Source organism: Aquila chrysaetos, chromosome 3 (genome assembly GCF_900496995.4).
Source record: "Aquila chrysaetos chrysaetos chromosome 3, bAquChr1.4, whole genome shotgun sequence".
Lineage (NCBI taxonomy): Eukaryota > Metazoa > Chordata > Aves > Accipitriformes > Accipitridae > Aquila > Aquila chrysaetos.
In genome coordinates this window covers 61,933,906-61,952,475 of record NC_044006.1, presented here as the reverse complement: position 1 = coordinate 61,952,475, position 18,570 = coordinate 61,933,906, and the positions used below count along the sequence as shown (strand labels likewise).

The following is an 18,570-nucleotide window of genomic DNA, read 5'->3' as shown; positions in this document are numbered from 1 at the left end:
GAACCAAATTACAAAGTTTATTAGTATTTGACAAGTGTCCTGTGTCTATGTGTCAAAATTCTTATAAAATCTTTCCTATCTATGTCAGAGTGAACCACTGTGAATGTAATCCAAGTAGGTCAGTTCTGCTGTGTGCTCCTGTTCCTGATAAGCCATTTTCTTACTATTGCACTGCAGTATTACCCTTTTTGTTTAGCTGGAAAAAAGAAAACTCACAAGTACTCGAGTACTGCCCTAATCTTCAAAAAGCTTCAAAGTCTATCGCTGGAGAAACAGCAGAAAATGTACCTCTAGGTTCTGTAAAGATTAAGGTAGCAATGGACTCCTTACAGCATCAGTGCCAAGCTTGCTATCAAAGGCTTTGGGTTAGCACCAATAACAAGTACAATAAACTTCATACCAGCCTCCAAAAAGAAGTTCACACACCAGCACCAGGATTTAGGTACAAAACTAAGTCTGAAATTCAAGGCTCAGTCTTGAAGAAGTTCATACAAGAATTAATTCCTGTGACCAAGGTAATGACTATGTGAGTCATTGTTCAAGAAAACATTTATAAATCAGAAATGGACACATATGAATATTATTTTAAATTCCAAATAAACTAATACAGAATTGATCTGTAAGAAGGTCTTCCTGCCACTCAAGGTCTAACCCTTTAGTCAGCCAACTGCTGGAAAGTACTTTTCCTTGCCCAGTTTTTACAAGTACTTTGGAAGTATGCATTACTGCCCACAGTATTTCCAACAAATAATATCTCAGGGAAAAGAGAAAACACACTTTTTAACTGTTCAGACTACAACATTAGAAATAAAGTCTACACAAAATCATATACCACAGCAACATTAAAGAATCTAAAAATACTGAAAATGAAACTGTAATCATAAACATCAATGTTGCATCTGTACAATAATCTCTGAGTTACAGTAATTTCTTGTACAGAATTCCTGTTAAGAATATACACAACAATCTGTAGAGTTGTTATCACTGTTGCCATTTAGTTTTCATGCACGAGTGGCTCTCAAACTGGACAGGTGGAATAGTCACAAATGTACCTGGAAAATCTAACTGACATTTACTTGCTCTCCATTTCCCTTTCTGACTTCCTTCCTTCCCTTCTCTCTTCCCCTTCCTCTGAAAACACTCTTTTGTGGCAGATGGACAGAGAACTCAATGCTTGTAAGTCCATCAGAAGCATCGATCCTCGCTGGGCCAACTGATTTGGAAAGGAGCCTGTCACCGTTCTGCTGGATATCTTAAAAACAAGGCAAGACTAGGAACAGGACTCCAGCATGATACATGATTCCCTATGGATCTCTGCAAGAGACAGATCCCTCTACAAAGGACAGTGAGAGGAAGGCTTTGGTGTTGCCTAGTAGGCAGCAACTTTGAGGAGAGTGATGAGGCAAGAAGGGCCTGCAGAAGCCCCTGCCTTAACCAGAAATACAAGTTCAAAGCGAAGTTGAAGACAAAATAAGAAACATGAGTGTACACACAAATGTGGATGGCAACCAGTCCTATGGGTACAGAAAACAAAAGAGAGTTGACTGAAGAAATTTGACAAGAGCAAACCCACTTTTCCAACACAAAACAGTTGCACTACCCTTGGAGAGCAACGCTTTATGAAACTGCAAACGCTACTATCTAATTCCATTCTCTTTATTTTGTCTTGGCACTATCTACATGAATGAAAAACAATTGCAAAAATAGATACATGCACTTTGGTTTTACTGGCTTCCAGAACATGATTGGATTGGAAGCAATGGTTCTAACGCGTTCATATTCTTTCAAACTGTGGTTTCACTGAAGGGTGGTTGTTTTTTGAGCTTTTACTTAGCAGATCATTTTTACGTTAGTCAACAGAATTCCCAAAGGCTTTTTCCCATGCTGCTCCTGTCACACTTTTTTTTTTTTTTTTAAAGACTGCCCAACTGAAGGCTACTTCCAAAATGTATCTGTAAAACTTGCATTTGAATGCTCTTCATTCATAGAACAGATAGAAAAGTGAAGAGTAAGGAGGAGAAAAACGTACAGAAGGAAAGCAGACCTGTACAAAAAGCATCACAATGGAAAACAGAGGTCATTTGACTCTCCATTTCACCATAATAGAAATATTAAAAGTAATGTTCTTCAGACTGTGTGTCACATTGAATTCCTAGAACAGAATACCAGCTACTGTGTTTCTGTGCTGAAAGTCACTTTCCCACTGCTTTTTGTAGACTATTTGCATTAGTTAACCTTAAAGAGTCCAAGAGGCTTCTGATTGTTTCACTTCCTAGTCCCTTCATCCTATTCTTCATCTTGCTGGGATTACTTTTTCCAAATGGTACCAGTAAGGCTGCCAATCCCCAAGGCTCTTTATTGCTCATTTGCTGAGTTTTATCTTCCTTCTGTAAAATCCAGGCACTTTCTCTGGCCATAGCCACAAATTTCTCCAGCTGTGGCTGATTAACATTCTTGCTGATATTAAGGTCTTGTTCAAAGGGATTCCAGATATAAAGAGGAGTCGACTCAGGTTTATTTACTTCCTTTCCCTGCAGACAGCATAAAGAAAAAGCCAAAGTTGCATATGTGCATTACAGGCTGAGCAAATAACAATCACTTGAGTTGTTACATTAGCATTAAGAGTAAAAGTATTTTGATCTAGTAGAGAACTTCTTGAAAACAAACAAACAACAACAACAAAATCATTATTAATCAAGTTAATTTTCCTGTCAACCTGACTGTAAGACTCCTGTTCTCTGAATCCTCTTAGTGGTGCTTTTCCTTGCCACATTCAGCTTAGATTTCCTTCAAGGCAAAGAACACACAACTACAGCTTAGCCTGTCCATTTGGCCATTCTCCCATTTGCTTTTCCACAAACCTCAGACCTCATTCATTGCAACCTCCTACTCCTATCTCCATTCATGTATAGGCAGCATGAGTGTGTCATATTAACCTGCATAGCCCAGTTTGATAAACTACTACAAGCACTTAAACTGTTCAAACCATTCCTCTCACAATGCTCATTAAGAGCTACTATAATAAACCAAGATTACTGCCTTGGCTTAAATTCCTCCCAGTTCAGTCTGTCTTTTAAGTACAGAGCTATTCAGGTCACGGTCCACTTCTGGGCACTTGGTGTAGTACAAGACAAGTTGTTGACAACTATGTAGTTTGCTGTTTAAATGCACTTCCATCTCAGTACATATCAGTGCTACTTAGCTGACTTGCTCTGTATTATAGAACCTCTGCAAGCCTTCCACTGCAAGCTCTAGCAGGCACCCACCAGCTACTGCTAGTCCAGGAAGTGTCCACACACATGCTGCATACTCTTGCCCCAGGGCCAAGGGGACTGACTAGTTAAACAGAAAAACATCAGCAGCGCAGACATTTCCCCTGACTAGCTCAGGCTCCAACATGTGCATGTTTTTGCTTGCCTTTTTTAAGGCTTAATGGTAAACAGAAGTTCTCCAGCTTAAGGAATCAGTTTCTAGGATCAACCTGCAGTGGCAAAAAGACTCTTAGGCCAGCAATCTGTAGTGCCCAAGTAGGAAACAGAACACAAACAAGAGCGTCCACACAGCAACATAGCACTGAAACCCCTCATCCTGTAAGCAGCGCAGGAGGAACAGGTGTGAGTTAAGGTAGTTACATTTAGATATATATTTCTATTATACTTGCATACACTCACACACATATCAATAAATAGCATGACTTAAACATATGAAGTAAACCAAAGTGATAGCACAGAAGGATCATGTTATCCATCATGCTTACTGAGTTGTAAATACGCTTACTGTAAGCTGATACAAACTGCAGTAGGAAATTCAAGTGCCAAAAGCAAGTTTCAGAACTCGGTTGTAAGTTTTAATGCAGACACTGTTTGGGTCTGGACTCCCAACTTCAAATGCAAAGCCTGTTGGCGTACAGGGTTTGTCATAGACTTTTGCTATGACATACATCGTGACATTTTAAAAAGCTTTCCTCTCACAGAAGCAAATAGCTTCTACTTTTTAAAGCTGCCACTTTTATTACATGGTTTTCAAGAAAAATCATACAGGCTTAGCATCAGAGTTTGTGCTTTCCAACATATCCAAGTAATGACACTGTAAATTTTTTTAATGGTGCTGTAAGTGATTAGGCTCCGAGAGGAAAACTCTCTTCCTTCACAGAAAGGACTCAATTTCTGGATACAACCAATTTAAATGTACTTTCTATATACAATACGACAGAAATTGTTGCTTAGCATATGTAGTCTGTCAAATGGCAGACCGAGAAATTTAATTGATAATGATGAGAGATTAAAATTAATTTACCTTTCGGAGATTTATGGAATTCTTTCTGAAATCAAAGTTTCCAAAGTATTCAAAAAAGTCACCCAACAATACATCTAAAAGAAAAAAAACAATAGCCGTCAGTAACATTAAGCAAAAGTTTACTTTCGATATGCTCATAACAATTAAAAAAAAAAGTTAATGGAGATTTACCTACCAAGTGTTTCTGTATTTTTTGTAGGTTTAATCTTGCTTAAATCACTAACAAATGAGCAATCATATCCTCCAATTACATGCTTGTCTTTTTCATCTGAAACAAAAATCACAGGCATATTTTGAAGTGATAAACAAGAAAATACCATTGTATTTAATAAAATTCAGATGACTGAATTCAATGAATGCTACCATATTAAGTAAATCAAATTAGGAGTTCACAAGTGAACTTTCAGGTTAACATTCAACTTAAGTGGTTAAAGATTTACAAGAAAATCTTTATGGAAAGATTGGACACGCAATGGAAAAGAAGCATGAGTAAATGGCATATTTTCAAAAGCCTACAAGAATAAGGTATACAACATCTTTGTATCTCTGAAGTTACTTCTTTTACATAACAAACCTGATATCTCTGCATACAGAGCTTTATTATACACTGAACAGCACAAACCTCTGAGATTAATACCTGTATGAGGGTTTCAAAAAAATCAGACCCAAAGTGTCCACCATCTTTTTCTGAAAAACTTAAGAGAATTAGGAATATTCTTGTAAAATTTCAGGACAGGTGTTTTATGTATAAAAAGTCTATAGAATTCTGATGGAAAAGTTTAAACTGATTTTAAAGCAACTAACCACAGACCTTTTTCTCCAGTCAGAGCATTAAAGCTTCCAAGGAAGCATGTCAATAAGCAGAAGGCACAAGTGAGGAATCAAGAACTTAGGGTGTCATTCTCTACGCTTTCATAAGATTTACTGAAGATAATACAGACTGAAAGCTATGTACAAAACCGCCAGAACAGCTTGTTTGCGAAGATATAAGAATTATTTGCAGATGGCCCGAACAGTCTCAAGGATATTACAAATTGTGAGGAAAAAATATAGCCTTTCTTTTAAACATTTGGTATCTATAAAACAATATACATCATATCAATCTGCACAAAATCCTTAACAACTGCAGAAACATCTGAGACCCTACAAGTCTTCTAAAAAACAAAATAAACAAAAAACAGCCATCATGAGAGAACTGAGCAAATAAATGACTTTTAATTATGTGAGGCATAGAACAAGCCTAACCCCTCTAAATAGAATTTAGAATTGTATTGAAAATGGATTTAGTTTGCCTTTAAAAATGCATTATTTTCACCAAAAAAGATACAAGTAAAGCTTGTATATTCCCTCAAACTTAAGGCACACTTGATATGCATTAGTATTTGAGAGCATAAAGAAATTGCTTGGGTTTATTCACCACTTCAGAGAAAACAAATGTGAAAGTCACTTCAATAAACACAAAAACAGCTGTCCTTACCTGCCAGTTCTTTAAGTTGGTCTAGTGTTGGAATGATAGGTGGTGATCTCTTTTGCAGAAAAAACATGACCATCATGGTCAGAGAGAAGTTTGTAATCCATGTACCAGGAACACTATTTGTAAGTCCATGAACACGGGCCCAACATCGTACACTGAACACTAGTGCTCTTACACGGGAATCAAGACAGCCATAGATATATAAGAGTTCTGAACTTCTTATAGCAATACTGAAGAAGAAATGAAAAGTAAAAGACATGTACATAATGAGAGAATTGTGAAGTACTAGATGCAGTGTTCATTGTTCATCCCTAGAACATCAGTTATAAGGGAAGAGGGTATCCATTAAAAAAAAAAAAAAAACAAAAAAACCCCAACTTTCATGCATTTAAAAAAAATAGAAGAGAATGCCTGAAATTGTCCAGGATGAAATACCTTGTAGTAATCCATAGTAAGAAGGATATAGTTATGAGTAAATAATAATACTGCATTTGCACTGTTTCCTGTTTCCTTGTTCCACAACACAGTGGGGAAAAAAAAAACCCCAAAACCACCATCAAGTACTCAAGAGTTAAACTATGCAAAATCAAGGTGGGAAAACCTAATTTATCCACAATTGCCTTTGAGGTACATCAGACAATATCTCTATCCTAATATATAATAAAATACAACTAGAACTTCTTTTACAACTTTTAACCTGAAAAGTAATAGAATAATGCACTGAAAAATACATGAAGTGCAGAGACAAAATGAAATCTGCAAAACAAGTCAATTTGGTAATTTTCAAATGACTAATGTTTGGTCCTGGTGAAAAAACAACTATTCTGGAAGGATAAAAGTTTTCAGCTGGATCAGTTTTTGATATGCTTCATCATATGGTCATACAAACATTATGTAGTGTACAAATGGGAAGGCAAGAAAAAACAGAAAAAAAAATGGAAGCATGGTATGAGAGCAAAACTTACCTTGGGGTCAGTTTTAGTTTAAATTGCTTGTTGAACTACAGTTGCAGGAGTTTTTACTCCCAATCTTGCACTGAATTCTTCTAAAAATCCACCATGGCATTTTGGGGAAATCTACTATGTCTAGGTTTTGTAACACCTGGGCTTCTAAAATTTCAACTGTGAAGTGCTTCCTTCTGTCCACAGAGGTCTGTTATTACTCCAAACGATAACAAGACAACACACACAGTCCCAACCAGCCAAACTGTCAGCAGAGAATTACAAGGAAGTTTGCACAGAACTGCACGCTGACTTTCACTGCGGCTGCATATATGAAAGTAATTTTATTGTAAGACATTTGTTCAGTACTGCCTTAACAACTCCTGCATATTCTGAAACAGAACTTTGGGTAACTTAGAAAATTCAGTCTAGGATCTGACTGTATCTGTTGTAGACAAATCACAAAATCTGCACTAAAAGTCACACCGAAAGTATTCTGAAAGATAATCACTCATATTTTACTATTCCCTAACAACAATGAAAAGGGTTAGTAACTCATTTTTTATTATGTACCCTTATGCCAGGGCTACTGATGTATACTGGATTGAGGTGGGTATTTCTTAATAAAATAAGTGACAGCAAAACAAATTATATGCTTTACTATCAACCAAATGAGAGCAAGCCGGAAGAGGAAAAATAGATGCAGAGAGAGGTATTTCTAAGAAGCCTGCTCCCTCTATTGGGCACTGCTGTGAAAGGTCCTAAATGACAGTAACACTTTAGACTCCTGTTTTCTGATGCAGTGAGTTAATTTAGCATTCAAGATACCTTGCCAGCAAACAGGTGTATGCAGGCCCTTAAAGAAGAAAAAAAGGACACCAAAATAACTAGAAGCCCCATCACTAAAAATTAACACAATGGAGCTCCTTAATCTGAAAAGCAATCAAAAAAAGGCTGTGCATATACCCATATACATGAAGGGAAGTAACCACCATCGAATGCTGCCTTCTTTCAATTCCTTGTAAGCCAACCTTATTGTATAAAGTGGTTTTCAAGTCTTCAGTTTCAGCTAGCAAGTATTTCCTATGCTGGAGAAAGATATCTTAAGCACATTAAAACCAAAGCTCCAGAAGTCAAAAATATCCTTTTTACTTTCAGAGCCTACACTCACATTTGTCAAGAACACAGCAACAGTTTTCATTACAAGTTTTTAAGAACATAAGTACATTAGTATGCTTCCTAAACTTTTTAAAACCAGGTCTCACCTGTTGCTCACTGACAGATCACACTGGAATCCTGTCGGTTGATGGGAAAATTTCACCAGCGGGCAGCGAGCATTGAGTATCTTCTGTACGTTCACACATCCAGGACCAAAATTGTCAAGGCAATCACCAATCACAGAAAGAATTTTCTGAGTTGCTAATCTTTCAGACGGTAATCTTTTCATCTGATACTCCATTTCGAAGGGACCTTTTTTCTAACACAAAATTTTAAAAGTAAACTGTTAGGTCTGGAACCAAAGATACATTTAAGAATACTTCTGAAAGACTACACCAATTTGCAAAGGAGTCTGTACAATGAGAGACTGAAAGACAAGAATTATTCAAAGCAGCCCACAGAACTTAAAAAGGTAAAAACATATTGCTTTCTCTTTTATATTCTTTTCCAGTGATTCAATTTTTCCAGGTTAATAGTGATCAACTTACTGTAAAGTTACTTGTTCAGATGAGCATATAATAATACTACATCTCACTATTGCCTAAAACAAGTAATTCTGGAATTCCCGAGAGACGATATATGCTCTGACTGAAAAGAGGAGCATATAATTAAATTAAAAAGTAAGAGGGGCAAAACACAACCAAACCACCATTAATTTCAAAGCACCAGTAATTCCATTTCAAATCCTCAAAGAACAATGTGTTATTAGTGAATCAAGTAGCAGTGTAAAGGAAAATGTCTTTTTCATTTAAAAAAACTTAAAAATTTTAGCATACAAATTACTTAATCCTTCAAAATGAAGATAAGTTTCCATAAGACTTAAAATAATCACTTCACATCAGACATGGTTTTTCTGACAAATAAAAAAAACCGTGGAGATGTATTTTGACATCAGACATGCATTTTCCTGTAGGCCTTCATATTTTAAATTGTCATATTTGTAGTTTATACCTCAATAAAATAATTTACACCTATGAAATCTCTGTTCTTTTTATAGTCTCTCTATATTTTTAAGCCTCAGCTAATTTTGCTTGTTAATCCAATACCTGACGCTGACTTACCCTCCCCCTTGGAACATGTCATGGGTGAATGCTGTCGTGGTTTAACCCCAGCCAGCAACTAAGCACCACACAGCCACTCTCACTGCCCTCCTCAGCTGGACAGGGGAGAGAAAATATAACAAAAGGCTTGTGGGTCAAGATAAGGACAGGGAGAGATCACTCAACCAATTACCATCACGGGCAAAACAGACTTGCCATGGGGAAAATTAACTTAATTTATTGCCAATCAAACCAGAGTAGGGTAATGAGAAATAAAACCAAATCTTAAAACACCTTCCCACCACCTCTCCCTTCTTCCCAGGCACAGCTTCACTCCCGAATTCTCTACCCAGCCCCTCCCAGCGGCGCAGGGGGATGGGGAATGGGGGTTACGGTCAGTTCATCACACGTTGTCTCTGCCGCTCCTCTCTCCTCAGGGGCAGGACTCGTCACTCGTCCCCTGCTCCACCGTGGGGTCCCTCCCACGGGAAACAGTCCTCCATGAACTTCTCCAATGTGGGTCCTTCCCACAGGCTGCAGTTCTTCATGAACTGCTCCAGCATGGGTCCCCCGCAGGGTCACAAATCCTGCCAGAAAACCTGCTCCAGCGTGGACTCCTCTCTCCATGGGTCCACAGGTCCTGCCAGGAGCCTGCTCCAGCACGGGCTTCCCACAGGGTCACAGCCTCCTTCGGGCATCCACCTGCTCCGGCGTGGGGTCCTCCCCGGGCTGCAGGTGGATATCTGCTCCACCGTGGACCTCCATGGGCTGCAGGGGGACAGCCTGCCTCACCATGGTCTTCCCCACCACGGGCTGCAGGGGAATCTCTGCTCCGGCACCTGGAGCACCTCCTCCCCCTCCTTCTTCACTGACCTGGGGGTCTGCAGGGTTGTTTCTCTTACATATTCTCACTCCTCTCTCTGGCTGCAGTTTCTGTGCCCCAGCAACTTTTTTTCCCTTCTTAAATATGCGATCCCAGAGGTGCTACCACTGTCGCTGATGGGCTCAGCCTTGGCCAGCAGCGGGTCCGTCTTGGAGCCAGCTGGCATTGGCTCTGTCAGACGTAGGGGAAGCTTCGAGCAGCTTCTCACAGAAGCCACCCCTGTACCTTGCCACGCAAACCCAATACAACGCATACTACACAAACAGCATTACGAAGTGACCTAACTAGTCCTCTGAGACACAGAGCAAGTTACTTTTGTCGTCACCAGGTTAGTGCAAAGAAAATTTGCACTCACGGACAGGTGAAACAATCCAGAACTTATGGACCTTGCAACCTTTCCCACAAACTCACTTTAGGTGCTGAAATTCTGAGTTGCTCTGGCAATCACTGAGGTGACTGTTCCTGCTCTCCTCTTGCCAACAATTCTCCAGGCAGCATGTGTGCTTGAACATACCAGAACAGAGGTCCCTAATCCTATATGGCTGTGTAGCTGCATGCTACAGCAGGGCTGGCTCAAAGTGAAAGGAGCCTATAACTATCAACATTGAGGTAGGTAACAGGAAAGGAAAAGACAGGGACTCGGCCAACATGTAGGTGTGCTAGTGTTTGGACCTTTATGTTTGCGACAAAAATCACAATGTGCCTTACCAGACAGCAGGTCAAGATCTCTCAAAAGCTGGATGAAGACTTTTTTGTAATGATAAAACAGACACTCTTAATAGTTGATAGGACCTTCATATCTGGCACCTTTGGTGCCAGATGCGGGGGATGAAGTACTGATCACTTGCCCCAGCCCTGTGGTTCTCCCCCTATTCTTGCCACGTTGCTCAAAACAGCAAATGTAGATAAAGTAAATTATTACTTTGGGGTAAATTGTTACAGTACCCTAAGCAAGAAGTATAACTGTTTTAATGCAAAAACTGTTACTCTAAAAATATCACAGAACTCTGTTGTAAGTCATTCACTGATCTCCCAAACTGCCTGCATGTTAAAAAATTAGTAATCAGTTTGCCATAAGACTCAAAAAATGTTATTTAATGTAAATAGGTGCTGAAATGCCTGGACCTTCTCCACTGCTGGTAGAGCCCTGAAAGGCTGCAATAGTACAGAAACCAGAAGATACCCTTTCCACTGCTACTATATGATCTGATAACTAAAGCTACCTTCCCTTGTCTTCAACTTGTTCTAAGGCGGTCAACTTATGTATACTAGTAACACAATTTGCCGGGGAGAGTATCATTATCCCTATAAATCACACTGCTAACTATATGAAACTTTTGCCTTCGTCTGAAGTACTGTCTGTTGCCTATCACAGGATATACACCCAACACCTTATTTTCCTACTGTATTGGGTTTACATGGCAAGGTTTTGGTAGTGAGGGAGCTGCAGGGATGGATTCTTTGAGAAGACACCACAAGGTCTCCTCATGTTGGACAGAAACAGTTCCAGCCAGCTCCAAGACGGACCAGCCACTGGCCAAAAGCTGAGCCCATCAGTGACGCTGGTGGCACCTCTGTGATAACATAGTTAAGAAAGGGTAAAAAATGCTGTGCTGCAGCTGGGAGAGTGAGAAAAATGTGAGAGAAACAACCCTGCAGACACCAAGGTCAGTGAAGAAGGAAGAGGAGGAGGTGCTCCAGGCACCGGAGCAGGGATTCCCTAGAAGACCATGGTGTTGCATGTTGTCCTCCTGCAGCCCATGGAGGACCACAGTGGAGCAGATACCCACCCTGCAGCCCATGGAGGACTCCATGCCAGAGCAGGTGGATATACCCTGAAGAAAGCTGCAGACTGTGGAGAGCTCACACAGGAGCAGGCTCCTGGCAGGAGCTGCAGGCCATGGAGAGGAGCAGCTTTTCTGGCAGGACCTGTTGACCCTGTGGGGAACCCACACTGGAGCAGTCCATTCCTGAAGGACTGTACCCTGTGGGAAGGACCCATGCTGGAGCAGTTCTTGAAGAGCTGCAACCCATGGCAGAGACCCCATGCTGGAGCAGTGAAACAGCATGAGGAGGAAGGAACAGCAGAGACGAAGCATTATGAACTGACCACAACCCCCATTCCCCATCCCCCTCTGCTGCTTGGGGGAAGGAGGTGGAAGCATTGGGAGTGAAGTTAAGCCTGGGAAGAAGCGGGCATGATGGGAAGGTGGTTTTAATTTTGTTTTTTTTATTTCTCACTATCCTAATCCGTTATTAGCTGGCAATAAATTAAAATAATCTTCTCCAAGTTGAGTCTGTTTTGCCTGTGATGGTAATCGGTAAGTGATCTCCCTGTCTTTATCTCGACCCATGAGCTTTTTCATCTTATTTTCTCCTCTCTCCTGCTGAGGAGAGGGGGAGTGAGAGAGCAACTGGGAGGGCAGCTGGAGGCCAGCCAAGGTTAACCCACCACACCTACAAAGCACAAAGCTCTCTATGTGGTGGCACCTTAGTCTCCCATTTTGACTATGCTTGAATCAAGACACAAGAGTTGCAATAATGATTTTTACACTTCTTTACAGGACAATGATCTAAGGTACCTTATTTTGGTACACACTTTCACATTGATGCAGCAGATGCACCTGTGTTTTAACGCTCCAAAATTTCAACAAAACCAACAAGATCATCATCTTTAGTGTGTAAAGACTGTGCTTGCAAGCAAGACAAAAGCCTCACGACACCACACAGAGTATTAAATGTGCCACGCAGCCTATTAACCTATCATGTAACCTGAAGACACACATTCACCTAGCATCCCTCCTGGCTTTTGCTGCAGCATCCCCATAGTAGTAAGTCTGTCAACCATCCACAAGTAATTACAACTGCTAGTAACCCCATCACCAAATAACTCTAAAGTTTACAACAGAACTTCTACTTCTACAGAGAATGAATACTAAAGAAAACAGCTAGTTACAAAACATGCTTTGAAAATAGACATTTTATACTTGAAAGATTTTTCCCTCAAAATTTAAGAGGCAACTTTACTGTTAAAACATAAATGGTTCCTAGATTTTAACACTTCCCACACACGCATGATGATCCTACTCTTCAGCCGACACATTTGCTTTCATTGTGTTTGATCACTGCAATAATACTAAAAACTATGTATGTTTGAAGGGATATTTCTTTAAAAGTAATGTACATGGCAATATACAAATTGTACAGAAAAGCTGAGTGAATTTTCAATCTTCAAAAGCTTAAGCCCATTGCCTTTGTTTTCCTTAAAAAAAAAAAAAAAAAGTTATTTTTTCCCAAACTATCTGTCACCATACAAATAAACAGAAAAGTTTTCAAAAAGCCAGAATCACTTACTTAATTACCCACTCAGAATCCATGAAGAATCCCAACTTCTCCACAGGGCATTTATGATCCAGCTCTCCCTTCTTCCTATCCTGATTCTCATGTCTCTCTTTCATATTTTGTTCTCTAATCTGAAAGGATATTTACACTGCCCACAGCCAAAAAACAGCAGCAAGAGATAAGATCCTTCCAAAAAAGCCTTGTCTAGTCCTTTCCCATTCTTAATGCCTACACGCACAAGGACTGGGACACAACCTACTCTAAATACCAGCTAAAATTTGAAGCTGCCCAAATACCAACACTAAACATGTGAACTTGGTTATATAGTGAAGATTTCTGATTCATAGTATGGGTAAAGACATGATTAACATGAAATTTAATAAGTGCATTGAAAAAGGCAATATTGTTGAGCAAATACTGCTTACTGGCAGTCTTGTAACCCTCCAGCTTCTCGAGGTAGTGATGCAAATTCTGTACTTTGGTCAGCAAATTCAAGTGAGTGTATTTCAATTTTGAGCGTCTACACTTGCTTAGTAATCACCACTTGTCTTGGTGCTTACTATTGTATTATCAAGGAGGCATTCAAATAATTATGAAGTATCTTATGGAAAGTCTGACAACTGAAAGTATCTGCATTATTGATATGGCTCAGTTCCTGTTTTGCTCCTGTGTCCTGGTCCCCAAAATGTCTACAGTTGACTTATCCTCAGGTTCCTTTCAGGAGTAAGTTAATTAATTCCCTTCAGCTCTTGAAACTAAGGAAAAGAACCTGACAACCCTCCCAAAATGCACGTGCACACACACACACACACACACAAAATTACTATGCTTTAGAACATGGAAGACCCTAACAAAGCCAAGCTTTAAAACACCAGGGATGAAGCCCAGCAGCTCGAGAGAAGAAAACACAACAGGAGGATGGGAAGGTCTGACATTGCTGAATCAATTTCGGAGGATGAAGGGTTTTTTTCACAGTGAAATTCACCCTAACAGTATGAAGTCTACGTAAACACCAAATCATTTTCTTCCTATTGCAAGGAAGATCTCTTTCATGTCACATCAAGCTTTTAAAAGTCTTCAAATACAAACATTCAAATAAACTCATTCACAGTCTGCTGTATGAACTCATGTAAAACCTAAGTATAAATACACTGATTCCTGTGTGTGAAACAGCAAATGAGCTGCCCTGTTGAAGGAAATCCAACAGACTGAAGATGCACAGCGTAATCTTACCATTTTTGTAGCATGCTTTTGTGTATCATGGAAGTCCAGAAACATGTCCACATCACATCCCAATTTGCCAAAGGTGTTGACTGAAGAGCCAAATGGCTTTACCGTGCTGTCTGGAAAATACGCACGTGTGAAATCCCGAACCAGAGAACAGGCCAGAAATCGGAGCTTGATATTTTCTTCTGTAAGCTGATACTCATTCAGTAGAATGTACATCTGACTGCTTATCTAGTTAAGAAAATAAACATTGTAAAAATACAATGACACACCTTCTATCTATTAACATGTATTTTCAAGTAGTAAATATCACTGCAATTAGAAGATTTTTTTTTTATTCTCAAACAGGTTTATTTCACACACAAAAAATTATTTTGACCACTAAAGTTAGTAATTTCATCTATTTGTTTCAATGTAGGAGAACAATTCACACAAAATTCTAACAGGGGTTACTTTTTTTTTTTAATAGAAATAAATTGCTTTATAAGTTGCACATGACCACTTGCGAATCTGAAACGGACATTGTTCATTTTTAATTGAGAGAGATCTAGAAACCTCTACTTACACTGTCTGCATGACAAAGCTTTTCAGTAAGCTCTTTCACTGGAATGTGAGACTGAGGAGAGAGGTGAACTGGTGTCTCTTCAGCAGCTTGACTCACTGGGTTTTTCAGCGTGAAAGTAAAAAGTCTAGATTTAAATGGGACAACATGACGCTGTGCAGCACTTGGGATTCCAATAGCGTCCTGCAATGAGGCTATACTGTTTTTTTCCGAAAATTCTATTAAAGCATGGATACCCTAAAACATTAAGAATGGAAATAGACAGGGTTAGATAAATGCATACAAGCCTTGAACTGATGGTACTGCTATTATTCAGATGTTCCTGAGAGTATTGAGACAGTTTAATATGACAGTCCTGAAGCTGAATGCTAGGTTCTGTACCTCAACACTCTTCAGACACTTTTTCACAAGAGATCAAAAATATTTAAGGTATGCTATTCTTGGCAGTAAGCACTCAACATAAAAGTTCTAAAAGCTATTTATCTTCACAACCGTAATGCTCAAGAAACACATAAAAAAGAGTTAGCTCTATTGTTAGAATAATAAACAGTGCTATGTAAAAGTTTCAAAGATTTAGTGCAAAACAGGTTGCTAACTATCCCTTAGAGGTGTTGCTTAGCTGACTTATGAATAAAAATCTGTTGCTCAGCAACTTGTAAACATTAACAAAGATAAAAATGAATTTAATATACTAATTATATATAATTTGTTTAACTTGCATGTATGAGGCCTTGACCAAATGCTGGTATTTCTTTTTGTCTAAGTCTAGATTTTAGTTTACATTGTTAATTACTTACACGGTTTTCAAAAAAGAAATGACTCTTAATATTTCCATGACTAGATAAATACTGCAATAACTTTTTTTCGTTAAGTTTTGGTGGGCACTTAATTAAAACAGTCCGTTCTGCTTGCTCCGATCGTTCTGTTTGGACCTCAGCAAATGTCTTCTTTCTGGTATTGACTTCAGCATCTGTGAGAAGAAATGAGCATCAAGGCTTTTCTATATAAACAGAAGGATTTAAAACTGACTTTAGTACACTTAATCTCTTCCTCTGGATTGAACAAAGGTTTGTCCTGGCTCTCTAAGAGGGTTACAGCAAAAGAGAAAACAATCAAGAATGAATGAAAGACACAAACCTAAGTGTATTTCTCTCACAAATGCATACATTTGTAAGGAATAGGAAATGTAGGAAGAAAACAATACTGACTCCCCTTGATGCCACAGGAAGCTTAATGATACAAGGAATCTTGGCTCTTCTTTGATTTGCTGTTCACCATCAAAAAACTCAGCACACACAGACTCATACATATGAGTCTGGAAATACCAGTGAGGGTGTGAGGCAGAGCTAGCTGCACTGAAAAGATAATCTCTCTCAGTTACCACAAAACCAGCACTTTCACCTTCGGAACAATTCAACACTTGCTTATTTTTACAACTCATCGCCTTCTTTTACAGTAAACTCCTACTCAAAATTTTCATTTAATACTATACTTTCATCTAATCTACTACAATAAACCCACAGATCAGTCATATCTCACCATACTACTGGCAATCTATATTGTTGGTGACAGCCTACAGAATTAACATGGAAATGAGACATGCTGGAACATCCAGAAACACAGAAGCTTTTTTCTTGATTGCACACAGGCAAAGGGGCCATGTCCCAAATTTGAAATCATAATCACTTCCTTGCATAAGTCTCAAACTATTCCATTGACCACATCACATTACCAGAGCCTGTGAAGCTGCTACTTGTTAATACTGCCATTTGTAATTCAGTTTGGGAAGCTGGAGAACATGCAGTTATTTCTCTGCAGCTACTATCTGCTACAGAAAGGTTCAACAGAGCTCTTTATTCTATGTTTTTATTTTGAGGAACCCACGAGATATTACGGTCTCAAGAAAATCTTAACTATCATCTAATGACACTTGTTAGTATTTATTATTATTTTTAAGCAATCTTTTGTTTTACAAAGTTTACTGAGCTCTCACACAGGCTTGTAAATAATAACCAAAGTAGTTGTTTCAATAGCTTAGTTTTATATAGCATTTTTCATCAGAAGACCAAAGAAGCCCTTTATGAAGATGATAAACATCCTACTTTCCATAGGGGCAGAGAAGTGTGAAGTGACTGAGATGCAGAAAGGACAAGTCCCATGGACAAGTGACACAATCAGGAGATGAATCCAGATTTTCTCACTCCCACAGCTCTCTGCATTAAGCCAGAGTGGCTATGTAATTCTTGCCCGATTTCCTACCTGTACATGCTTAGTTACTCTACCAAAAGATGTGCTCTAACATCTCTTCCCAGCTCTGCTGTCATTTGCACAGTCTGAGCATAGCACAGATGCAGATGATCGCATCCAAATGGTGGTTGTAAGCATTTTTAAATGCATGAGAGGCTGTACACTTTGCTTTCTTCCCCTGTTCCATTCAACATTTCCAGTTAGTGATAGAGTTTCACAGTTATTTTAAACAGGTATACACCAGCACTGCTGCTGGAAGAAACATCCCCATCTTCCGCACAGTGCTCGTACATATTCTAATACTGCTCTCTGCATGCTGATGCTAATGTGACCATTCACATAGTCATGTAGCAAACCAGGTAAGACTAATGATCAAATTTATACAACAAAACAAGAATGATTAACTGAAATCTGGAATTGTTCCTTAATCGAATTTGCTGCATGTTTGTTAGTACAAGGATGTGAACAGCAAAAGGTTTTGTGAAACTGTGATAATATGGCCTGATCTTCTCCTCTCTTTTAAAAAAGGTTGCTATCTAATGTTTTCCAAGCGCTGAAACATGAGCGTAAGTAGAAGCACAGGCCTCAGGCTCACAAACGCATGAACTGCAAGTTACACGCTACATCCAAGTTACAGCGCATCAACAGCGGACAGTCCTCGCTAGTTCTTGGCTTCTACTAAAGACGCGACATCAAACGTTCCCTATGCCTTTTCAAGGGCGTCTCTCGGGAATAACCACCGTCGCTTCATCCGCCTCCACCTGACACCGGCGTTTAATAAACCAAGTCCTAGACAACGACAGCGGATTCCGGCCTCCTGGACCGCTCCCTGGCGCTACGGCCGGGAGAGGACAGGCCGACCCCGCTGCCGCCAGGAGGACCCCGGCGGCGGCTCCCCGGGCCCTGAGGAGCTCCTCACGCCCGGGACGCCGGTAATGCCCCGGCGCTGCTCCCGGAGCCGAACCGCCGGCCGCAAACACGGCAGGCGGCCACTCCACAGCCCAGGCCCTCGCCTGACCTCGTCGCCCCCCCCCCCCGGGAGAAACAGCCAGGCCGCCCCAGCCCCACACGGCAGCCAGGCCCCGAGGGGAACGCGGCGCGGCCCGGCGACCCCTACCTTCGCCCGCCTCCTCGGCGCCGGCTGCCTGCGGCGCCCGCTGCACCGCGGCGCCGGAGGAGCCGAGGCGGGCCTGCCCGCGGGCCGCGCAGCCGCCGGCCGCCGCCGCCGGGCCGGGGAGGCGGAGGCGGCCCCGCAGCAGGGACAGCGCCCGCCCGCCCGCGCGGTGCGCCATTACCGGGCAGAGCCGCGCCGGCAGCAGCCTCTGCGCAGGCGCCGGCCG

At 40.5% G+C, this 18,570-nt stretch overlaps 1 protein-coding gene across 1 annotated transcript; it reads right to left on the bottom strand.

Annotated features, from left to right (window-relative positions):
* Positions 1-1,640: 1,640 nt before the first annotated feature.
* LOC115339241 (mitochondrial poly(A) polymerase) lies at positions 1,641-18,522 on the bottom strand. Its single transcript, XM_030008926.2, is given in 10 exon segments — positions 1,641-2,216; positions 2,219-2,531; positions 4,297-4,370; positions 4,472-4,564; positions 5,774-6,000; positions 7,977-8,188; positions 14,428-14,652; positions 14,987-15,220; positions 15,781-15,953; positions 18,348-18,522. Coding segments are annotated over 10 exon segments (1,773 nt in total). The 3' UTR covers positions 1,641-2,169.
* Positions 18,523-18,570: the final 48 nt, after the last annotated feature.